The following is a 24,468-nucleotide window of genomic DNA, read 5'->3' on the forward strand; positions in this document are numbered from 1 at the left end:
TGACAATTATTTTCCATATACCAGTGTCTAGTCCTGCTTTTCAGACTCATTGCCTGTAGGAGGAATTTAAATCAACCATAGGAACAAGAAAATTCTTATGAGAAAGGTTTTAGATTACAGAAATCGGGGTGTGCACTGAGGGCTGAAGCTCCAGGTGTTTGCTGCAACTGCTCTGCAAGATTCACAAACTGTAATTCAACTGCCTGCTCACCCCTGCCCTGCTGGGGCTTTCTCCAAAACTCACATCGGCAGCAGGGGTGATGTTGTTCCAGGACATAGATGAGAGATGCCTAGAGAAAAATATCCCCTTACATTAAGCAAAGGTCACAGAGGTTTGAACTCCTTAGAGTCAAGGAGGTTCTTGGTAAAATGTACCTCAAGAACTGAAAAGGAGAGAGAAAATATTTGGGATATATTCAAAAGCTTAAATTCTACCTCAGCCTCTGTGTCTCAGCAGTGAAAGTTTGACACCTCCAAAGAATAAGGTACTAATTGGGCAGCTGCAGAGAAAACACCAAGGACAGACATGGAAATTAGGCCAGATGAGTTTAGCAAAAAATACATAAAAACTGGAGGCTGTTTAGAGCAAAAAACTGATGCTCTAAAATAGCCTAAAAGTAGTGCAAGCAGAAGAGGATATTTTCTACAGCGTCTTATAGCAGTGCAGATCAGGAATGGTGCCAGCAGCAGAATTGCATCAATTGAACTAATACCTCGCTGAGCCCAGCTTGCTGCCTTTGGTGATTAAAGGATAGCTTTAACAATGGTCTATCTGTTCTTTGTAAGTGAGATCATTCCAATTATGCCTTGTCCCTTAGGATCCATAGCAAAAACTACAAAAAGACTGGAGTCAGAGAAACAAAAAAATAACCTTCAACAGTTTGCCAACCTAAAATGAAAGGCAACAGAGCTCTGTAAAGTGTGTCTGTGCTGTCCAACAATCATTCAGGCTTATTGCAAGAAATCCACAATGCTGAAGCAATTACTGGGAAGAGCTTTAGTGAGTAAAAATGTAGCTTGTGAACTAGTGACAGGAGGATGAAAAACATGGGTGTGGATCAGAACTGGTGACTGGGTGGAAAAAGAGACAAGGGACTTGGGTAGCTTGCTCTCTCCAAATTTGTTTTGTTGTTGCTTTCCCATCAGTTTACGTGTAAGGAGGCTGCGTTTCACACAGCCTACATGTAAGGCAGGGATGAACATCTTTTGGAGGTCAGAACATATATGTTTTCCAGTTTAGTGGAGCTCTTTGTGAATTACTACAGACACTAAAGGCTCAGTGGCTAAGATACAGAAAGCCCCTAGGCCTATCACTGCTGTGAAACTTATCACTTCAATTACTGGCAGATGCCAGATGACTGATTTGTTTATGATTTTCTTTGGGCCAGGGTCAAAGACACCATCGTGACATACAACAGCAACATCTAAAAGTCTCTCTTCCAAACTTGAAATGGAAAGCCACCTTACGCTGTCAGGTAAGGACACAATGCTCCAGCAATGTTTCCTTGTCAGGTGAGGGGCCTGAAGTCAGGTTCTTCTGCCCCAAAACAGATGAAATGGGTAAAACAGCTACAGACTTACAAAAATCCCAGGCTGAAATGCTGTTGTTGATCACCAGATATGGTCAAATGACATAAACCATTCAGAGGTCTCACTTTTATCACTGGCTTCTCAGAGGCCCCATCCAGCTCCCTGCCCTTGATCCAGCATTGTTAGACATCTGCAGCTGGGAGCATTGCCCACACTCCAGGTGTGACACAGCACATCCCACTCCCTTTGCACTGGGTCCAGAAATTCAGCTTCACATCTTCTACATCTTCATCCTGGGGTTTTTTCTGGGGTTTTTTTGTTTGTTTTTTTGTTTTTTTTGTTTTTTTTTCTCTAGAAGACACAGAAGAGGATGAAGAAAACCCAATGAAAAATCCATTTAAAGTCCCACCAGATACTGAATTTTTCTCAATGAGGGACAAGGACATTAAGAAGGCAGAAGTGGTATGTACACATGCTTTAGGCTAAACTATGTAACAAGCAGTTACTAAGGCAGGCACCCACCCAACAGAATACCAAAATTTAGCACATGAGAGATCAAAGATGAGAAAGCTGTGGATGTTCAGCCTGGAGAAGAGAATGCTCTGGGGAGACCTGATTGTGACCTTTCAATACTTAAAATGTGCTTATAAAAAAAGAGCAACTTTTTACACAAGCAGATTGTGATAGAACAAGGAGAAGTGGATTTAAACTAAAATAGGAAAGATTTAGATTAGATGTTAGGAAGAAATTCTTTACTGTGAGAGTGGTGAGACACTAGCACAGGTTGCTCAAGGATGTTATGGATGCCCCATCCCTGGAACTGTTCAAGGCCAGGTTGGGCAAGGCTCTGAGCAGCCTGATCTATTCATGGCAGGGGGTTGGAACTAAATGATCCCTAAGGTTCCAACCCTTTCTGTGATTCTGTGATCTCTGAGAGGTCAGATTGTTGCACAGGGTGCACAGCACACACATGGTGTGGAAGGAAGCAAGAAGTCTAAAGCAAGACCTCACCTCACACTGGTGACTGATACAGTCTGGTTTTAGCTTGGGTTGAAGGTCACTGTACAATTATGGGGAAAAGCTTAGGAAGCAGTGCACTAAGAACATCTGCTGGGTGATGTCCTCAACATAAACCAGGCCCAAACTCTGCAGACAGCACTGAATTACACTTCAGTCCATGTGAAAGAACTGAGCAGGAACACCTTTTACCCTCCAGAAGGTTCTGGTGTGGGTTTGAATAGATCCTCTCAATCTGAACTTAATGGTTTAAAATGTCTTTGTAAAAGTTGGATTGAGTTAGTTAAATGTGAGCTGTCCCCCTTTAACCAGGGGACTCAAAGGATGAATCTCAGAAAATTTCCATTTGCTCACAGGAATAACCCAAGAAGGAAAAATGAGGACACTCAGTGGGTACATACTGGCACAGCTGGTAGATGGGTGCAGAATACAAATCAACAAAACAATGACAGCAAGTGCTAAGAAATTTAGTGTTTCAGTTGCCTCAAGAGGGAATATTATTTGGATTAGTCACATAAACCAGGCAAATATGCATCAGCAGGGTATCACCACTCTGCAGATTTCTAGGCTGTCAATAACTAATTCATGTCTTTAAAAACCAGAGCAAACAAAGCACAGGATCAAACCGTACACATATCTGACTTCTCACAGGAACGTGAAAAGAGGAAGACTATGAAAGTCCATGAGAAAACTACTTATTCCACAAAAATGAAGGCAAAAAGCAGTTTGAGGAAAACTTTGAAAAGGGAGGAAGAAGAGGAAGGCAGAAAAGAGGCGACATGTGAAGAGAGACTGAAAGTTCTTCAGGAGCTGCTCTCACGGAAGTTAGGCATGAAAAAAGGTGAGGACCAGGCTCTGTCTTTGCAGAGGTGCTGGGTAACAGCCTAAAGCAAAGGCCAAAGAGGGGATGGGTGGAGCAGCTGGCTCTGGCTGACTTTGGTGAGGTCATGCAGACAGACAGACAGTTCTGTGCTCTATCTTGCCCACCTCTGTGTGGCAGAGCCATCTCCAGCTCAGGCATTTACACACAGAGCCATTTACATGGGCCACCCGTCACAGTGGCCTGGCTTCCACCAGCCTTGCAGCAGCTGAGCTGATAGCCAGCTGAGGTTTTGCAGGATCTTTTATAGTGGAAACCTTTATACTAAGCCAACCTAAAGTTGGCTTCTAATGGATACTTTCTGCCTCTGACATGAGTAGATTTGCCATTAATGTATAGAGGACAAGGACCAGATTCTCCACTCCATTCTCCCTGGTTTTACTCCATGAAAACCCACATGAAACTGATCCTAAACAAGGTTATAACTATAATACAATAATCAGTATTGCTGACTCCAGCACCAGCCAGATCCATGCTCGTGCCAGCCTATATATTAATTGTGTTTCTTGCGTTGGCCACATTTCTGCCTCTCTAGTCTAAGCAACCTTATATTCTAATTTCAGATTATGCATTAGACAGGGAGACCTTCCATGGCTACCTACAGGACAGAAAACAGATCTTTTTTCTTGAGGTATATGGTTTTCAGCATGTTACTTTCTGTTCATTTAATTCCTCTTCCCTGTGTTGCTTTGTTTTGATGCTTACTCTCCCGAGATCCACTGCCTAGAGATCTTTCCAAGGTGGCACACACCGGACCTCATGAACTGACTGTCCAAGTCCTGTGTTACAGTCATTCAGAATCTGTAGCCAAGTAATTCCCAGCCAAGAAATAAAGGAATGTAGATCATTCCCATCATTCAGTAGCCACCATGAAACTATTCCATTTGTGAGATGCACAGATACACTGACCTTTGGCTCCTGCTGTCCTATACATAAATTGTAGCTGAAGAAGCCATTCTGAACTCAAAATAAGGGAGTGGAGTAACTGTGCTCAAATATTCCCATTAGCCATCTCTATTACTGTGCTGTAACACAACTGAATCAGTCTTGGTCAGCCAGGAGTTAATGCAGAGCTGGGACTTCTGAATTCTGTCTTTAGATTCACTGCTTATTTGCTATGTTCCTTCTGATATAACTCCTGGCCTCCATATACCTGGCTGGCACAAAGTCACACACCTGGGTTTGAAATCCTTACCCTCTCTGCCCACAACTATCAGGTAATTTGGTAGCCAGGTACAAAGCTAAACCAATGTGCCTTTAAAACCAACCAACTGATGTGGCTGTGTTGCCTTTGGGGTTCATTTCAGCATGCCATTGCAGTAAAGCGAGGGGAGATTGAAAAGATGGAGAACATAGCAAAGAATGAGGAAAAAAAACTGGAAAAGGCTGAGAGAAGAATGGAGAAGGATGCTGCCATGTTTGATGAGTTCCTGAAGGAGAACCATAATAGCTCTGTGGAAGCGCTGAGAATGTAAGGAACATTGAAAGAACCACCTGTGTGCTATTTCATTCTGGGCACAGGAGATTTGCTGCTTGACCTCCCTGCAGGGTTTTGGCTGAACACTCTGAGTTTCCCAGAGTTACAGTTCTGGTGGCACTTTCTTCCCACATATTCAATAAAAGAGGAAGGAGAACAACATCCAGGGAATGCCCTCATTGCAAAAGCCCTTGATCTGGTAGCAGCAAGGAACCTGCTGGTGGCTCCACCACTTCCATTCTTCTCACAACACCCTTTACTGGAGGGAGATGTCTCTACCCAACCCCTCACAGCCCCCTCAGTGAAGCAAATTGAGCACTTTGGCCCATTGCATCACAAGGGCAGAGCTGCAACTGATGCTCAGTAGCAGCCAAATTAGGGAGGCTCAAACACTGGGATGCTCTACTTTTCTAAGAGTCTTCAGGCAGGAGCCAAGCATCTCCTGGGATACATCTGTAACACAGATTTCTAGGGCTCATATCACACCTATTTCACTGTTACTAGCCACTTCAATTCACTACTCACTACTAGATTGTTTAATGGCTTGTTTGTACATCCTTTCCTAGAGCCAAAAGAGAAACCTCAGCAAAGACAAAGAAAATAACAGAGATCCAGAGAATCACTACTGAAATAAAGAAAATACAAAGGTAACATTGCTCATTATTCCTGCCTCACCTTTAACAGCCCCTACAGTGCTATAACTTCACAGTCCTTACAGGGGATAGATTTTGAAAAATGTTCCATTTTGAGAGTCAAAATGTTTTGGCTTTTGTTTTCCAGATGCTGCCTTTGTTTCTAAAACTCATCTAGTTTTCTAATGACATTTTAAAAAAAGTATAAATGTTCCAAATCCAAAGTTAAATGCCTAACATGAGATTAAAATCCAAACAAAACTAAGTAATGCATTTTAATGGGGATCTAACTATAATTACCGTTACGAGTTGAGCTGGAAAAATTTCTCATTCCTTTTCAAGTAAAAATTCAAAAATTAGCCAGCTCAGTACCATAGCAAGAGATGTGACCAGGGAATATGACTGATTCTGAGTTTCCACATGAGAAACCACAGAGAGCACAGAGGGCAGGTTCCCTTTTGCCTTTGCATGTCCATGAAAACATGTGCCCTCTCTCCCTTTCTCTGGATGAAACTCAATTATCAAGAGTGAGAAAGAACCTGTTCAAACAGGAGCTTCCCTCCCTGCTAACAAACTTTGTCCACTTCTCTCAACCCAGTGATATCTCCAGATTCAAGGACACTCTGCAGGATTACAAGATGTACCGGGACATCCTCTACCAGCTATCTCCAAAAGAGTGGCAGGAGGAACACAGAAAAAAGCACAAAAAAGAAAAGGATATGAAAACAGAATCCAAAATTAAAGGAAGTGCTTCACCTGCCCCCACTGCAGAGCAGGGTGAGTGCCAGGAAAGTGCTGCTGCTCCCCCCTGGGAAAGCCCCAGGCTCTAAGTGGATGCCTCCTCTTGTCTCCAGACCAGGATCAGACAGCCAGGACAAACACTGCCCATAGCACCAGTTTTATGGATATGCCAAGTTCCCTGCTGTTCTCAGAAAGTTTGGATTTCAGGTCACGTGATGTCAGGCCACAGCTTAAACACTTCCTGAAGCCTCTTTTATCAAGAGACCTGTAAGTACCAGATGATGTAAACAACAGACTTAAGGACTGTAAAGAGCACTCAGCTGACTGGGGATCAGCACAGGGAAATCCTACTGCTCACCTTTGCTGGGCATTCCAAGATCTGGGGCTTACTGGAACAAAGTCAGATACCAGCAAAAAGCTGTCAGGTACAAGTCAGTACCTGCTCCAAGTGAGCTCCACCCTCAAATCCTCTGCTGAGAGCCTGCCCCAAGTGGGGCAGTCACTAAGATGATGCAAACAGAGGTTTTTACCCTTCATAGCACAGGGTGACAGGTACAAGTAAAAGTGATGAGCAGACTGAGCTGCCAACAGCAACAAGGCACCAGTTCTCCCTCTTCCAGCTCTTGTGTAGAGGGAGAAGCATTCAACAAAGTCTCCCAGTGAGTTTAAAGGCATCTGGATCAACACCCTCAGTTCAGGTTCTTGTGTCATGTTCCAGCCCCACAGGAACAGCAGCACAGCCCAGAGCAGCACAAAAGGCAGCAGGCTCATGGACACAAGTGGCTCCTGTGCTGCTTGCTCGTGTGACCCCTAGACCTTCCTGACCCCCAAATAAGCCACAGGGAGGCAAAGGTGTGAACGTGCAAAGGACTGGTCAGGACTAAACAGAGACAGTGAACAGTAACAATGTTCATATGTCACTAATGAGATTACTTCTGAGCTGTCATTTCTGTAAGGGCCTAACACACAAAATACTTTTTCAGAAGTTCATTGGAGGATGCAGAGAGTGAAAGCAGCTCGGATGAAGATGAGGTCAGAAGTCTTATGTTGAAATAGTTGCATTTTCTGATTGTCCTGTGTCATTTATCAGTACTACTAATTTCCCTCACCTTCTAACCATTAGTTACAGTATTGAGGAATGTTTGTACGATCATAAATGTTCACATTTTGGCAACACATTATAAATACCTTAGTTTAACTTTCCTCCTTCAGTTTCCAAAAACCTACCATCATCTCTAAACTTGTCATCCTCCAGTGAGATATGACATCATAAAATGAAGGAGTCTTAAATTAGTGCAGTTACTGGCTTATGTCTGAAATTGAAGTCTTCCCACTCACAGACATTTGCAACAATTTTTACCCCTCAAAATGCAATTTGTTTTGGGGGTGAGCTATTGAGGCAGAATTAAGCTACACACTTAGCAGGAAGGATGTCCATGTACGTTTTTACAGGGACAAATGTGGACCTCTCTAGGTGGAAGAGGGTTTGAACAGCCAGGGCTGGTGCAGACCAACCTCCCTATAGTTCAGTGGAACAGAAGCTAGAGGAGAGAAAAAACTCATCACACGTGTTTTCCACTGTAGGAGCCTGAGCTCTACTTTACTGATCCTGAACAACTGCTGGTTACTTTCATGGAGATGCTGGATGAGAACTTATCCTTCATGCTGAACTCCCAGGATATTGCAGAGAGTTGGAACAAGGTCCAACAGACTTTCATCACCACACGTGAAAACATGTAAGTGTGACCCTGCAAGTGATGGGAAGGGGTCCCTGTGCTCCAAGTTTCAGACATAAGTGACCCCTCTGCCCCCACAGACACCTCACTGTCAGGCAGACACCACAGAGCACACGTAATGCTGTTCACACAGCAGGGTCTTTCTTGTGAGCTCCTGGGAAAGGGTCCCATATAGGCTTAGCTTAGGAGATGAGACTTGAGCTTGGAACTAATTCCTTAGTCCTCAAGACACAGACTAGGGAATGATGCATTAAGCATCCTGGAGTGAATATAGGTATAGTGTAATTCTCATGAAGGAAGACCAAAGAAAGAAACAAGGCAATTCCTGGAGTGATGCAGAGCAGCACCAATGCTGACTCAGTGCAAAACTCTCCTAGAGAAAGACAGCAGGGAACCAAAGTGTCATTATAATCCAGAATTTCAGTGGCAGGTAGACAGATATATTCCCATTTAAAATGTATCTTATTTCCTTGTGGAAGTTTTAAAGGTAATCTGGATCCCCCACTGACTTAATAAAAACTTGGAATGTTTAGCGATGCTACTTCTTCCTCCCCCACACCAGCCCAGTAACTGCTTTTGTAGAAAAAAACCCCGAAGCTCCCTGTGCTTTCAGGGCTGTGGGTGCAAGGAAAGGCTGAAGTGTTACCTCCATCTGCCGGCAGCACGAGGGACCAGCCCAGGCTGCAGAGAGCAGAGCTGTGTGTTCCAGAGGTGCCCTTCCCAAACACCTCCTCTCCCTCTCTCTCCCCTAGGGAGAAGGAGTTGGCAGAGCTGAAAGAGCAGGTGAACACCCTCCAAGCCTCCGTTGACAAGGAAGAAGAGAAAGCAGCCGACCTGAAGCTCAAAGTTCAGCACTTTTCCTCTGGAGAACACGAAGCTGACTACCAGGTACACACTGGGATCCAGCAAGGGGGGTTCACACGTGCACAAGGGGTTCCTCTCCACCAGCCACATCCATCCCAGGAACAGAGCAGACAGGGCTTGCACTGAGCAGGGATCAGCACTGTTTCCCAGCAATGCAGCTATAGCAAGGCTGGTTTGGCAGCAAACTGGGGCAAACATATGTGCTCTGTGCAGCTGCTGCAAGGTGGGAGCAGGGCTCACAGAGACAGCTGGGCAGCTGCCACCTGACCCAGGTCACAGCCAAGCTGGGAAGATGAGACCAACAGGAGAATGCACAATTCAGCCATCTGTCCCTGCCACTGTCTTTAGCCAACCAGGAGACAAGCAATTGAGTCTTATTGAGCGGATTAAAGTATTTCCTTTACAGATTTGCTCTGGTTTTGGAGGGATATTATGGTTCTACTTGGCAGAACCCAGCTGTGCCACTCACCGCATCTCCTGTCACCTATAGGACAAAATGCTCACAAGCCTGAACAAGAAGGTGCTGGAAGTCTATGTCCACTGCACTGGAGACAATGAGACAAACCTGCCAACAGTAGAGATGTTAAAGGTAATAGAAAAACAGCTCAACGATTTACTGGACAGTGTGGAGAGAATCCCACCAGCAAGGATAGAAAAGGCTGTGAAAGCCATAAGAAAGGAACAGAGGGCAAGGTAAGGCAAGACCCTCTTCTGGAAAACATCTCTATTTTAAGTGTTGACAGCTGAAAGAGCCAAATCAACCTAAAAAACTGTAGCAGCAATCTGAAATCCCATATGAGCAATCCATCCCATTTTACTTCTTGCATTTCCTTGTCAATAAGCAGCAGCCCACAGCTACATTAGAAAAGACCTGCAAACTATGGTAGAAAAATCTAGAAGAATAAAAAACACTAAACCCACAAACAAAAACAGATTCCATGATGAGATTCATCACTTTAAGAAAACAATTTACAATAACAAAATTTAAACAGAATAAATAATAAATTAAATCTCAAGTTAACACAGTCTGCCTTGCCCTGATATTTTGTCAGACTTTAATATGTACATAAGTTGTCAACAACTCCAGCTTTGAAATGTTTCTTCTACAAAACTTTTAAGTTTAACTTGTATTACTAGATAAAATAGTAACAATTAACTCAATCAAAAGTGCAAGTCTCAAGATGAGACACATTCCTGTAGGCACAGATACACAAAATTTTACCTCACAAGTAACAAAAGATAATCAACTGATAACTGTATCTGGCCATCCTCAAGTGAATCAGACAGATTAGCATAAGGATTTAAAGCCAGAACAGTGACATTTTGCTTCTGTTATTCTCTTTCTCTGCATCTTTATTCAGCTGTGTAGTAGAAAAGGTATGGTGCATCTTCCTGATGTTCTCTGAATGGGTTTGCACTCTTAAATTGCAAAATAAGTAAGACACACATGGGGATGGAGGAGAATAATTCAAGAAAGATACCACATACCCTACTCCCAAATAAAAATCAAAAACAATAATAAAAAGAAAACACCCAAAACCAAAAAACAAACCAAAAAAACACACACAAAAACAATCAAACCACACCAACAAAACTAAAACACAACAAACACTACAGAGAGCATTAAATGTTTTCCTCAAGTTTGCACGGTTAAGACTGCAGTTCCTCTGCACCAGTGTTCCATAGCTTGAGCCCATTTCTGTTCCAGCACTTCATTTTCATAGGGAACTGGAGCAACAGTATTGGCCTCCACTGTGCCCCTGTGGGCCAAGTGTAGCTCCATGGGTGTAAGAGCCTGCTGCTCACACCCGTGTGTTAGACCTGGGGATACAACAGGTATCCTCCCTCCCCACAGCTGGTGAGCATCCTGGTCAACTCTAGGGCGTAAGTCACCTGCTGAAGGGGGTGCAGAGCATGTCTGACAGAACAGCTGTCTGACATCTCTGTGCCAAAGCCTGACAGGCTTTTTCTACCCATCACACCAGAAAGAGTAGGATCAACTGCAGGCAGTGCTTCCCTCTTACCCCCTTCACAGCAACCAACTCCAGCAGCAGGTGTACCCAAACCCCTGTCTCCAACAGTTAGATGTAAGGTGTGATGTAAGATGTTATCTTAGATGTTGATGCTGTGTGTCAAAAGCACAGCTGATGTAGCTGCATGTTGCATTTAACCCATCCTTTATTCTCTCTTCAAAAGGCTGAGAGAGGAAAAGCAGAAACAAGCAAAGCAGCAGCAGGATGAAGGATTGAAAAGGGACATGGAAAGATCACAAGAAGAAAAAAAGGTAAGTGCAGTGGTCTGTGGAAATATCTCACCTCAGCAGCTCACTTTGGAGAAGCTGAGGATACCCAAATATCAAGTGTTTGAGGGAGAAGTTTTATTAAGGGGCCTCTGCAGCTTTGTGAGGATGGCATCTACAGCCAGGTGTAGCCCAATCTACAGGAGTGATGTAACTTAAGCCACTGCTGGGAAGCCAGTCACTTTTTTTTATTCCAGCTCAGTGTCCTTCCACCATCCTTCTCTCAACCACACAGCCCCCTCCACTACTTGCCAGCTCTCAGTAAGCTTATTTAAACTCTTTAACTTAGTTGTATTAAACCAAGCATGAAAATTGGCAAATGAGGAACTGGGCAGTGGCAGGACACTCCTGATAACAGCAGCAAGGCCCTAGATCAGCTCAGCCATACCATCAAACTACAGCTTTTCTGGCATGTTCCATATCCTCCCAAACTGAGCTCTGGGCCCTTGGGAGGCTCAATGCAGAGCTTCTGCCATGGCTTCTGCTGCATCTTCCCCAGGCCAACACAGCTGTGAGGAGACCCCAGTTGTGTCACAGTGACAGCACAGGTGCCATGAGAGCAGGGGCCACGAGTCCCTGCCCCTTTAGCCAAGAGAAAATAGAGGGCACTGTAGCCTCCAATATTCCTTTGGATCTCCAGCTTTCCCTCCTCTTCCTGACACAGGACTAATGAGGCTTTAGTCAGAAAGCAGTTGTAGGTACAACAGTGAGTTGTAGAAGCTGAAGCAGGAGCACACAGACAGCCTTCAGGCGCTTGACATTCACTTTCCAATACAGAAAGCACACTCAGCAGCCAGCCTGCAGCCTGCCTAGAGCACAGGGCATGGGCCACAGCCCCTCCCAGCCTGGCAGCACAGAGCAGCTTTAGCTGCCTGCTCAGACACCCTACTGAGCACTGACACAGCACCTCTTCCTCTGCAGAACTTCAAGACCATGGCCTTGCCTTCCAACCCAACTGCCAGGAAGGAGAACAGCCAAGGAAAAAGATAAAAAGGAAGAACAATCGTATTATTTCTCCCGATGGCATAGCCTTAACCACAGCTCATAGGGCTGATGATGCAGTCTTTTGTAGATCTACATTCTGTCAGTCTTTGTTCAGCTGAACTTTACTGTCCCACGAAATTTCCTGCTTCTCCTACCCTAAGATTCCAGGGAAAGTTTGCAACCCCTTTTCCCCTCCTTAGGTATTTTGCTTAAGAAAATAAATAAAAAATCTCTCATTTTGCTTCTCAAGCTCCTGCTAAGCACCAATGCTTTTCTCATTCAGTTTTTGATGCAAATAGCACTATGCCTACAAGCCTGAACAGTGAGATCTCTGAGAGTTCTAGGTGACAATCTTTGTTAAGGCACAACTAAGCCAGGTACCTCACAGACATCTGTGATACTCATAGGTCTTCTGAAGGACTGTAAAATCCAAGGACTATCCAATCCAAAGCCATTATTGACTTCACTCCGCTACAGGGGAGAAGACACAACCAAAGGAAAAGCACAAGCTCTCCACAGAAATCAAGCTGCCAGTAATTAGCTTTGTGTCAGATGCATCCATGCAAAGAACAATACCCAGTAACGAACTGACCATAAAAAAAAGCTTTATTAACCCTTTTGCACCAGCAGTTCTTCAGGTATCCATTGCCAGCAATGGAGCCCAAGCCAAGTGATCCAAGTTTCCGCCCTCAAGAGGTTAGCACTTTACATTCACTTACAAAGCTGAGTGAGGTACATTTTCAGAAGTAGAAAGATTTGGTTGCAAGTCCCATAAAAAGATGGAGTGCTCCTTGGCCATTTTAATAGATTACAAACTGGTATGGTCCTTGAGAACAGAATAATGCAGGCATTGGGAGCTCAAGGTGTCTCAGCTTCCAGGGAGAGCATGGTGACCACTAGAGCAAGACCCTTCAGCACAATTCCTCCTCAATCCTTCCACTTCTCAGGAGTGGACTCCAGGCTGCAGTCACAGCCACCAGGCAGATCTCAGCTACCAAGTGGTCTGAAAACCCAGCCTGAGAGGGTTCAGACTTTCCCTGGATGTAAGCTGTAAACTCAGAGTGAGAGGAACATAGAGACCTCAATGCTCAGTTAGGCTAAAGATAGAAAAATAAAGCTGGTTCAACCAGAGATATAATACTGCCTAAAAATCAGGAGCTGAAGTTCATTGTAACCTGTATGCTTTTTTCCTCCCCAAGTCTGCAATCAAAAAAGCATTTATATGGACACATACATAGTTCAAAAGGCACAGGAAGTAAAAGCATTTCTGAATGACCTCATGTGAATTTAACATCAGTATAACTGTAAAATAAATAAATATGTGCAAGTTAAAAAAGATCACAACGTTCTCCTCTGTGACATATCTCATTTTGTAAAAAAAAAAAAAGGTAAATACACATACGTGCATACACACACCTCACTGAGAATAAAAAAAAAAGTACAAACAGCCTTTTATCAAACTCCTATACATACTTTTACAGGCATTCAGAACATCACCATAGGAAACATTTAAATTACTACCTTAAAACATAACCAAAGGTGGTTTTTTTCCCTATACAACCCTTTACTTATTTAGGTGTATACCGGTAAGTAGAGTACATACAACCTCTCCCCCACCCCCAAGAGAAACTGCAGTTTTTCAGGGGCAAATGTTCCTGGGCAACAACTCTTTCCTCCTCACAAAATACTCTGACAACTGCATATTTTGTAAACCAGCCAGAAGCTCCAGGTATATGTGACACTCTGGGATAGCAATAAAGAACATGTGCTAACAGTGTTCAATTAGCAAAACAAAAACACTAAACAACCCTAAATAAAAAGGTAGTGACCAGTTCACAGGTAACTTGGCAGCGGTTTATAGATGAGATAAAAATCAAGGTGCTTAAATTTACATGACAGTCAACATTCCTCCCAAAAAAGGGAACACAAAGATAAAACAAACCTCTCTCAGATGCTGTTGGACTCTTAGCTAATCACTTACAGTGAGTACAGTTCTATTGCAGTTTTCTTTTTCAAGTTTTGCTGGAAGAATTCAGCAAAGTATTTGGGATGCAGGAGCAAGGAAAGGGAGAAACTCAACATGAGCTACAAACTGATTCACAGCTAAGTTAACATTTAGAATCTAGCTAAAACAAAGATTTTAGAGCATCTCATTTTCATGGCATAGAACATTAACTTTGTTACATGTGACACTTTATTCCAGTTTTCTGCCAAACACAAGGGCTGTAACAATCCTTTTTTTTGTGTGTTGAAAACACTTGCAAAATTTAGCTCTTAACTCCTTGATGCACTGGCTCCGGGAAGAGACCAATGGAAGGAAAGTTTTAACTTTCATAGGCAGGATTATAAATTTGCACTTGTTAGCTGTAGAATACTTGCTTTCCTGTGAAAACAGTAAATATTACCTCAGTTTGAAGTGTAATAAAGTACTTCTCCCTGAAACAACACTGTACAGCAGTCTGCCTCAGCCTCCCAACCACCAGGCAGACAGGGTATCTTACACAGGCACATCAAGTGGGATTTACATTTTTAAAGAAAATCTTTCACCTGCAACTGTCTTAAGCAAATCACAGAGTGCAACCATACTTCAGTTCTCCTACTTTTCATACTTTCCTTGGAAAAAGATCTACACAGTAATCTCACTCTGTCATGATTGCTCAACTTGTTTTCAAGTAACTGTTCATAATAATCATCATTCCAGGTCCTGTAAATTTATTGTGCTTCCAGTGAACTGAGAGTTATCAGAACCTGCATCATCTTCAGTGGAATTATGTGGTTCCTGTAAAAGGAAACAGACAGCATAAAGTACTTTCACCTCTAGACGGTTTCAGTGCTTATCAGCAAGATTTTCTTGACATTTATCCAACAGCAGAGAAATGCTTGGAATGGCTCAGAGGAAACCCAAAGCTTTTCCACTTCAGAGGTCTACCCAAACAGTGGAGATCTATCTACAGTTTTTCTATGGAACACTTCAGATAAGCATTACTAACGGAAATAGATTTAAAATCACTTTTTCCTCCATTAATTCCCTACCATGGCCAACAGTCCCACTCCTCTTGTACTTCTAGGTTTTGAGGAAGGTGTCCCTCCTTAATAAAAAATGTTTATTTTCTATCCAGGAGAAGGACGCTTGGCAGGAATAGGTACACTGCAGAGTTTATAAAAAATGAGGTCCCCAAGCAGGCAGGCTTTTAAACATAACTGACACTCCTGTAAGGGTACCACTCTGAAATCTAGCTTCAAGATTCTGTTTCCTACTTCTCACCCCTTCCTGTAGCCTCCAACATTCCAATTCTGATTCTGTTTCTTGACCCACCTAGTATCTGCAGGATGGGATCAGGAAAACAAGGGTGGGGCGTTTCGGAAAAAAATAGTAACACTTGGTTATTCATTACTCAGCAACAGAGGGAAAAAAAAACAACCTCTGATGTGCCAAAAATTGGTAACAGACACAAGATAAATTGAGCAGTGCATCTCACTGCTTACTATTCCTTGTGAATGGAATTCAATCCCCAATGGAAAACAAGGTGTTTTCATCAGGCAAAACATGAGAGTGCTCATACTCTTTACTTTCAAGCAAGGCAATAAAAACCCAGTGGCTTGACATGCTGTACCTGAAGTATGTGAACAGGTAAATCCACTGTAAGCTGAGAATGTGATGAAGAAGACTGAGAGCTCAGCTGAAAGGGAAGATCTCCCTCTCCTGGGGAATCATCCTGTGAATGCAGAAACATGATGAAATTACACAACCCCTGGTATCTCAGCACAATATGGCAAATTTCACTCAGCCTCACAATCTTAAAATATCTGATAAAGCCACTGCACTGTACTAGTAAGGCCTAGCTCCACAAAGATGTGGGAAGCTAACTACAACTTAAATCTAAACCTAGCTCAATATACAGCATATTATCCTGTCCTCATCAACTTGGAACACTGGCAAGATCTGAACAGAAAGGCATGGTCCTCTTTCAACAAATCTAACACCCAGAAAGAAACACAATTTTCATCATGTCTTCATGAAGCTGATATTTAACATGAAATACCCATCAAAAAATAGATCCATGGAGAAATCTGCCCATAGGTCTCTCCACACCAGAGTTGCTAGGAATAAAGGAGAAGGAATTTACCCTTTCTCTGAATACTACACAGATACACCTTGCAAAAAAACATATTATCTGCCATGCTCCATTAATCAGTGCCCACCAATTATTAGGTTGTTTTGTTGTTGTTTTTTTTTAATTTTAAGCTTTATTTCATTGGATAAGAGAAATAACAGTTTAGGCTGAAACTTCTTTTTGCAGAAACATTTTCATGTCAATCTCATTTACTTTGTAAACAAGGCATGGAATAATGTAAGAATACTGCACAGCTCAAGACCCCATGCAGGGACAGTAGTACCTGAGTTCACAAACACTCAAATTCTTCCATAAATGCAAGTCTGGATAACAGAGAAGTTGAGCACATTTTTTTTTTCTCCTCAGCTCTTACCTGAAGAAGCTGAATTTGCACATACTGGGCTCCAGTGGCAGGGTCCCTTATTGTCAGCCCTCCATTTGGCAGAACTATGTTACCACCCACTCGACTGCCAGGAGCAGATGAAGAAAAGTTGGTAGGGCTTACTTTACCACCCTTGTTTTTCCTCTGCCCAGAGCCAGATGCCCCTAAAAGAAAGCAGTTTTAATATTTAGATGGTCAGGAAGAATTTGCCAAAGTTTTCTGCTTGTATTTTTCAACTTTTAGCAGCTGTATGTACCACACAGCAAATGCCCACAACAGTGCAACATAATTAAGCACCATCTAACATCTCTGGCTAAAAGGCCAGAGAACACTCAGTTGGTGAACTCCAGCTGCTGACTGAGCACCTTCTTACACAAACACCATTAAAAAATCACTGCTAAGCTTAGGGCCCTCCCCTGTGGTAGCACAGAAATATCAGCCTATTTGTGGCGTTAGAGAAAGGAACTAGGAAGTAGGATTGCATTTTCTATTTTTCATTTTGCAACTCATTTCCCGAGAAGTCATGCACATGATTTTTCTAAACTGTAAAATAAAGCATAGTGAAGATCATTATTTACAGAAAGATTTCAAGGACTACTAGGTAGAACAGGCTACGCAAGTACAACTATAACAACCTTAAGTTTTTTTCAGTTTAAAGCAGGATGAACCAGCTGCTGTATCACGAGCTGATAGCCAAAACCCTAATCAAAATAAATGTAAGAATGCAGTCCTGTCAGCTCTTCAGTTTTTTGTTTGGATTTTTAAAAAAAAAAATCTAATAAACGAAGGGCTTGGATAACCTATTTTTAAACACTGGACTTCCTTCTACAGTATTCACTCAACCTAGTTAAACCAATAAGAAATACAAGACTCTCTAGACCACTTTGAGAAGCACAGCATACCATTAAGGCAACAACTGGTGAAAAGTGGACTATTGAGAGTCCTGAACTGGAACAGAGACAGGAATTTTCTGAGGTCATCTAAGGAGTCATGCAAAGTGCAATCATACTTTTTAAACTGATGTCCAAAAGACGTGTTTGATGATACATGCACATGTTTGATGATACAAGGCCCTTCAGAACTAACCTCATAAAGCACTTATCCTTCCATGTGATGATTTGGTGAACCAGACAGAATGTATGCACGTGTGCATTTTACAAATACACAAACAAAACAGGTCTCAAATCAGAACTAGTCTCTTAAACTGCCTCAAGAACTATTGCCTTGATTGTCAGAGAAGGAAGGTCTAAGAGACAGCAAGGCAGCACTAAACTCAATCTATATATATGATATTGATATAAACATTATATTCTACCCCAGCCCCAAAGGTAGACACAGCTCAAACACCTGAGCTTGTGCAAGTCCAGTGAACCATGAACCACGTTTGATCTGACAAAGGAATGGTTATTATTCACATCAAATGGCTTTGAGTCAAATTAAGAGGAGATATCTGGAATCATGGCTAAACTCACCCTGCACAAGAACCCCCTGCAAGGCTGAAGTATAAGAGAGAGGTTTGAGTCTATCTAGAAAATCAAAAAATAAATTCCTTAACACTGTTACTACGTGAAACACAAAGCAAAATCTAGTTGATATTTACATTGTCTGTATTGAGTGAAAGAACCCCTGGATAAGACCAAAAGCATAAAGAGAAAGCACAGTGACATTATTTTTTGTTTTAATAAGAAAATAAGAAGCAGATAAAGAGATGGACAGCTAGTGTCTTGTTAATAATCATGAAACATAGGGCACCGCTTTCTTTGTAAACTTCCTGTGAATCTGATATTCCACAGAATGTGATTATGCTAAGCAACAGATGGTACACCACATGCATAATTATTTAACTATCAATACACAGGGTGTGACATTTAAGAATGTTACTCAGAAACCTGCTCCCACTGCACTGCCACAATTACTAAATATTTTTATTTAGTAAATTTAACAGAATTAATGGCTTCTCACCTGTGCTGCTGCCATTCCCTTTTTGTTTCTTTTTCTTGGCCAGCTGAATGGCTCTGTAGTCTGTTCTTGCAGACCCACTGCTCTCCTAGTTTAAAGAAAAAAAAAAAAAAAAAGCCCAGAGATGCAAGGTTTTTAGAATTAAGAACAACGCAAGATAATGAACATAGATTAATGAGTTCTCAGATGCAGTTATCTTCTATGCTGCAAACACTGAATTCTAATTTCCCCCTATCTTTTGATTAGAGTTTCAATAAATTCCATGAATTTATTCAACATCTGGAGTTCAACACAAGAAATAGTTAGCTCCACATTTGTAAGTGTTCAGATTTTAAAAGTGTAAACATGTACTTTGTAATGTAAACAACAAGTTAAGTCTGCAATAACACAGTGAAGCAGAAAGGGAAAAGTACTTAAAAGAGGAATGAGGACTGGGATGAAAATGCTGCAGTTACTGTTACAGCCCAAATCTTTCCCTGGAATGAAATGAACATGTAACGTTTATAACATTTACTCTTGGGTGTTCTTGCAAATTCCATTTCAGATGGACAGCTGCTTATTTTGAAAGGTTCTTCCTGAACTGTTCCCACCAGAATTTCAGTATTTCTTAGAACTGAATGTACCTGCGAAAACACACTACTCAACACATCGATCTACATCTTTCATCACCAGAGAGCCAAAATGCATGATCTGCAAAATCTGGAAGGTCTCCCTATAAAGTGTGAGCAGCCAGGGATATCCCCAAGGTCAGGCTGTCTCATCTAGGGGTGAACACAGTTACTCCATACCAAAAATGAGCTGCCAGTCACTGCGCCAAGATCCATTTCCTTCTGTGCACTGTAACTCCCCGAGGGATTGGAGAACACAAACTGTGTCACTACTTTGCTGCCCTCCTGCTGACCAACCACATCTGAGCTGGGAAGCAAATTCCGTTCAGCTTTAGTTGGTGTCAGTAACTCAGGCACAGTGGTGCTGCCGAGGCTGCTGGAAGGAGTCAAAGTGGCTGTGTCTATCGTTAAATTATTGCTGGATGTCAACCCGTGCACATCCTGACCGGAATTCCTCACTGACAGAGATGCCAGGGAACCCAAGGCTTCGGCATTGACAGTCTGTACATCATCCAAATTTAAAGTGCTTTGCTGTAGAACCGTTGTACTGGTTCCCAGCAGGAGAGAACTGTCCAGGCTCTGGGGCATGTCGCTGCTCGCCACCAGGATCAAGGGATCCACTGCCTGGTTCAGGGAATTGTTACTGACAGGCAGGTTCCCTCCGAGCGTCGAGCCCACTGAAGCTACATCGATCGTGACAATTCCAGAGTTCACCAGCGCCATGTCCATCGTAATTCCAGAATTGTTATTGGACACGTTGGAAAACAGGGATACGAGGTCGATGTTGCTGAGATCACTCTGCCCTGGACTAGTGAGTTCGCTGCTGGGGGTGAGGGAGCTGGTTGCTTCCAGCTGGGTTAGGAGATCTGGAAAAGAAGGGTTTGGTTGTAAGACAGAGCTTCCACAGACAATAGGAAGAAAAGGAATCTTAAAATGCAATAAAATTCTATGTTCTTTGCCTACTGAAACACTTCCCAACTTCCCTGAGAGCTGATTTAAGGAAAAGCAGCCTACTGAAATAAGTTCACTCCTTCACTGAGAAGTGTGAGTTACAAAAGCACTGGCCAAAAAATAACACTAAGGCAGTGCAGGCTAAGAACAGGTTGTAAAAGGAGTGACAGGGGTGAAAAAAGAACTCTTTTTAGAGTTTGTTTATATTTTATAGAATGCATGGAAAAGAATAAGCTCTGCTTCATTGAAAAATGCTGCATTTCCTCACAATTCCAGAGGTCGAGCTCAAGTATCACTTTCTGATACTTAGAGATCCCACAGAAAATTTTAGAGGGTAAAACCAACTTCAGTATCAGAGAAGATTCTGTCATTCATATCAATGGAGCTCATCAGTAATTACACATTTCCCTTAATGAAACATTTAATTTTTCCACTGCACCCTCTGATAGATAGAGACAAACACTACCTGGGCTGAAGTTATGCTGCTTGACCATGTGAGCCTTCATATTGTGTTTGGAAGTGAACAGTTTATTGCAGCTGGAAACAGGGCACCGAGTCTTTAACGAGTCCACATCCTGAAGATGTTTTTTGGAGTGAATATACAGACTACTTCGTGCTGAAAATTTTGCACAACAGCCTGCAAGAAGATATACAAGGCTTTGAAGTTTCAAATTCAATGAAGTTTCAATTTAGTATTAATATTTAATGTCTTAACAAATCACTTGCTATTTTGCAGTACCTGTGTATACACTCAAAGACACCACAAGAAAGTAAACCTGTCAAAGGGTAGGACAGTGTAACAACCTGTTTCTGACAACACAAAGCTCTTAAGTCATTCAGTGTAAAGCACAGACTTTTCACACTATGGCATCTGAAACTTTCCATGACAACCGCTGGAAACGCCATAAAAAGGAGCAACAATCATCAAGTCGAGCTACTTTACTTTAAAAAGCTGAATAATCCAGATCACACCCAAAAACCTTTGCTTCTGGAGTCCCACTGAAGTGGTGAGGGTGGTCAAGCTACAGTACAAAACAGAGTTTGCTCTGTCATTCCTAACTCTGGGAATGATCACTTGTTCAGTCTTCTGCTTAGTTTTACCTCTTCAAACCCTGTTAGAAGACTCACTCTAAATTATTCCAGTGCTGTACCATGCACACATAACCTTTAGACAGAAATACACACCAGTTACCAGGAAACACATATGAAAATGGAGCAATACCTTCTACTGGACACTCAAATGGTTTTGTACCAAGGTGAGTTATACTGTGGCCTTTCAAGTGTTCTGCTCTTGTGAACGACTTCCCACAGCCTTCTACTGGGCACATGAATCTCCTGTCATCTTCGTGTTTCCTACAAGAGAAGGAAATTGTCACTGGCATGATAAATCCACTACTGCTTAGCTACTGGAAGATAAACAAAGACAAGCAAACAGCCAGTGCCTTAGGACAGTATAATCAGAAAAAGCTTCCTTTACCTTTTATGCCTCAGAAGCTTGGACATACTAGTAAAGGACCAGCCACAGCCTTCAAAGTCACAGATAAAAGGTCTTTCACCTTGAATAAAAAAATGGTATATTAATAATCTAATACATAACCGCATACTGCTACTAGAAAATCTTAAAACCTGCTTAAGCTAAATTAAGACAAGACAAATCAACTAGCTTCTCCTGGAACACCGAAGTACTATCATGTCCCTTCCCCCTCCTACAATCTGGGCTTGCTTTAACTTCATGTTATTGTATCAGAGAGCACAGGTATTTGTCAATCCACCTAATATCCTGAAGCTGCTTCAATAGGCAGTAACAGCATCACTGAGAAACACGACTGAACTGTTTTTACCTGTTTTCATGATCTGTCACTGTCTCTTGATTACAAGACTGTGAAGTATATGACATTGGCTTCCATCACACCTATGAACCTCAAGTGACACTTTAAAAGACCTCAAAACTGTAAAACCATTAAACCAGGAAAAGAGAGGACAGTAGAGGACACAGCAGTAACATGACAAGGCTGTAATTAAGCTTTGCAGTGGTCCTTGCGAGTCAGGCGTGCTTGCCAGAGCTGAAATTTATCTTCTTGCTGTTCCAAACTGTACATTCCACGTGTTCTGAGAAGTTTTTAGTTGTTTGTATCAAAAGTAAAATTTACGCAACATTTTGAACATCTGTGAACTTGGGAATAGAGCTGAGATTGTTTTCTCTGGACAAAAGCCACAGCTTTGCACGTCCCTAACCACTCTGCATATGACAACTTGATTCAGTGGACTCCCATCCCCAAACGAATCAAATACTTTCCCTGACTCCAAATAACTACTGTCACCCTTCCTGACTTTCAGTTTTCCACCACATTAAAGTCTACAGTTCTCCCTGTACTTCCCCGTTTACAAGTCATCCCTGTGAATACCTGTGTGACTCCTCATGTGGATTTTCAGTCGGCAGGCCTTGTCATACTGCTTGTTACAGCCAGGGAATGAGCAGGAGAACTGCTCCTGCTCTCTGAAGTGGGCTCGATTGTGGGAGAATAATGCACTCACTGTGATAAACGTTCTCTCACAGCCTGGGGAGAAAAGGGAAACGGCACATCTGCTTGACAAAACTCAGTCAGGAAAACTGCATTCTTTTCTCCCTCCCAGCTTTTAGCGAGGTACTTTCATGACTGTTTTTCAGGATACTACATCGGGGAAAAGGTAAAAAAACCGAGCAGTGAAATTCTAAACATTATTCCCAGGAATTGCAATTGTTTTGCCAAGTTGGGCAATCAAGTATAGCCTGCGTTAAGAAGCACCCACTGAACGCTGGCGCCGTGTCTTGCGGTGTTTCACTGCACCAGTAGGAGGAAAGGCACAGCATCATCCAACTCCCTGTTTTTTCCTCTTGGTAACTGAGGTGGCCCGGAGGAGAACCTCCCTCGACACTCTGGGGAGCGTCTTCCACTTCCACGGAGAGGAAGGAGAAGCGGGGGGCAGAAGAAGCGAGCCGAGCGCCGCACGGCCTCAGGGCGGGGACCCCAGTTTCTGGAAGGGGAGGGAAGGGAGCGCAGCCCCAGAGGCGGCTTACCGGGGAAGTCGCAGCGGTAGGGCCGCTCGGGCTCCAGGTGGCTGCGGCGGCGGTGGGCGGCGAGGCGGGCGGCGCTGGGGAAGCGCTGCCCGCACGCCTCGCACTTGTGCGCCGCCTCCTGCTCGTGGGCGCGGCTGTGCGCCCGCAGGTTGTACACGGTGGTGAAGCGCTTGGCGCAGCCGGGCGCCGCGCAGGCGAACGGCCGCAGTTTGTCGTGCGAGTGCAGGTGCCGCCGCAGCTTGTAGGCCGTGGCGAAGGACCAAGCGCAGCCCGGCACGGGGCAGCTGAAGGGCCGCGCCGCCGCGCCCCGCCCGTCCTCGCCGCCGCCGTGCGCCGAGAGCCGGTGCACCCGCAGCTGCTGCTTGCGGGGAAAGGCCTCTCCGCAGCGCGGCTCCGGGCACGGGAAGGCCGGCGGCGAGCGCGGGCGCGGCCCGCCCGGCGGCTCGGCGGGGCTGGCGGCGGCGGGGGGCGCGGTGCCCGCGGGCTGCTCGGCGCCGGGCCCCAGCGTCAGGACGCCGTTCTCGATGCGCACCAGCAGGCTCTGGTTGTTGATGGTGATGGTCCCCGAGAAGGCTCCGTCCTCCGCCCCGCCGCCATCGCCGCCCGCGGGGGGCAGCGGTGCTGGCGGCGGGGGAGGAGGCGGCGACGGGGCCGAGCCGGGGGCCTCCTCCGGCAGCTCGGCGGGCGGCGGGCCGGGCTGAGCTCGCCCAGCTTCGCCGCCGCCCGCGCCGGACTCGGCCGCACCGCGCACCACGTTGAAGACGAGCAGGAGCCCGTCGCTGTCGGGCGCGGGCCCCGCCGGCGGCGCGCTGGGCGCCGGATTGCCGCCGGGCTCCGGCTTCTCCTCCACCAGCAGCACCGGGAAGCTCACGTAGAGGCCCGGCGCGGCTGTGCTGCCGGCGGGGGAGGGGGCGGCGGCGGCGGGCGGCGGGTCCCCGCCGGGCGGCGGCGGCGGCGCGGCGGGCCCGCCATGTTGCGCGGCGGGCCGGGCCCGGGCCGCCTCCGCGGCCGGCAGCCCCTGCGTTTCCATCTTGGGGGTCCCTGTAGCAGCGCCTGAAACCGGAGCCGCGGGGCGGGGCCGGCGCGGGCCGCAGCGGAAACGCGGAGCGCGGAGCCGCGGAGCGGGCGGCGCCGGGAAAACCCGGAGAGCGGAGTCGCAGACGGGACGGATCGGGCTGCCCCGGGTGGGAATATCGCAGCGGGGAGCGGCTCGTTCGATACCCGGCGTGGCACCC

General features: G+C 44.5%; 2 protein-coding genes across 2 annotated transcripts; one reads left to right on the plus strand and one right to left on the minus strand.

Annotated features, from left to right (window-relative positions):
- Nucleotides 1-1,441: 1,441 nt before the first annotated feature.
- CFAP100 (cilia and flagella associated protein 100) lies at nt 1,442-12,166 on the plus strand. The gene is made up of 14 exons (XM_005522255.2): nt 1,442-1,475; nt 1,886-1,992; nt 3,199-3,388; nt 3,991-4,058; nt 4,735-4,898; nt 5,471-5,551; nt 6,135-6,313; nt 6,391-6,544; nt 7,261-7,309; nt 7,862-8,013; nt 8,766-8,901; nt 9,368-9,570; nt 11,074-11,161; nt 12,098-12,166. Exons 1-14 carry the CDS (start codon nt 1,451-1,453, stop codon nt 12,164-12,166), a joined length of 1,665 nt encoding a protein of 554 aa, XP_005522312.2. The 5' UTR covers nt 1,442-1,450.
- Nucleotides 12,167-12,759: 593 nt separating this feature from the next.
- Nucleotides 12,760-24,263, minus strand: ZXDC (ZXD family zinc finger C). Its single transcript, XM_005522254.2, has 10 exons — nt 23,234-24,263; nt 22,581-22,733; nt 21,653-21,731; nt 21,398-21,528; nt 20,642-20,812; nt 19,405-20,090; nt 18,620-18,704; nt 16,649-16,821; nt 15,775-15,876; nt 12,760-14,939 (listed from the first exon to the last, which is right to left on the minus strand). Exons 1-10 carry the CDS (start codon nt 24,261-24,263, stop codon nt 14,853-14,855), a joined length of 2,697 nt encoding a protein of 898 aa, XP_005522311.2. The 3' UTR covers nt 12,760-14,852.
- Nucleotides 24,264-24,468: the final 205 nt, after the last annotated feature.

This window comes from Pseudopodoces humilis, chromosome 13, assembly GCF_049639895.1.
Source record: "Pseudopodoces humilis isolate 2021_Gansu_Grassland_sample_001 chromosome 13, ASM4963989v1, whole genome shotgun sequence".
NCBI classification, from domain to species: Eukaryota; Metazoa; Chordata; class Aves; order Passeriformes; family Paridae; genus Pseudopodoces; species Pseudopodoces humilis.

Bases quoted from the DNA above. Each gene is read 5' to 3' on its own strand.
- CFAP100 (XM_005522255.2), top strand. From the start codon at position 1,451: ATGGAAAGCCACCTTACGCTGTCAG. The intron at 1,476-1,885 runs GTAAGGACACAA...TTTTTTCTCTAG, and splicing joins AAGCCACCTTACGCTGTCAG to AAGACACAGAAGAGGATGAA. The intron at 3,389-3,990 runs GTGAGGACCAGG...TTCTAATTTCAG, and splicing joins GAAGTTAGGCATGAAAAAAG to ATTATGCATTAGACAGGGAG.
- ZXDC (XM_005522254.2), bottom strand. From the start codon at position 24,263: ATGGAAACGCAGGGGCTGCCGGCCGCGGAGGCGGCCCGGGCCCGGCCC. The intron at 21,529-21,652 runs GTAAAGGAAGCT...CTTCTCTTGTAG, and splicing joins AAGCTTCTGAGGCATAAAAG to GAAACACGAAGATGACAGGA. The intron at 20,813-21,397 runs GTATTGCTCCAT...ATCTTCTTGCAG, and splicing joins ATTTGAGTGTCCAGTAGAAG to GCTGTTGTGCAAAATTTTCA.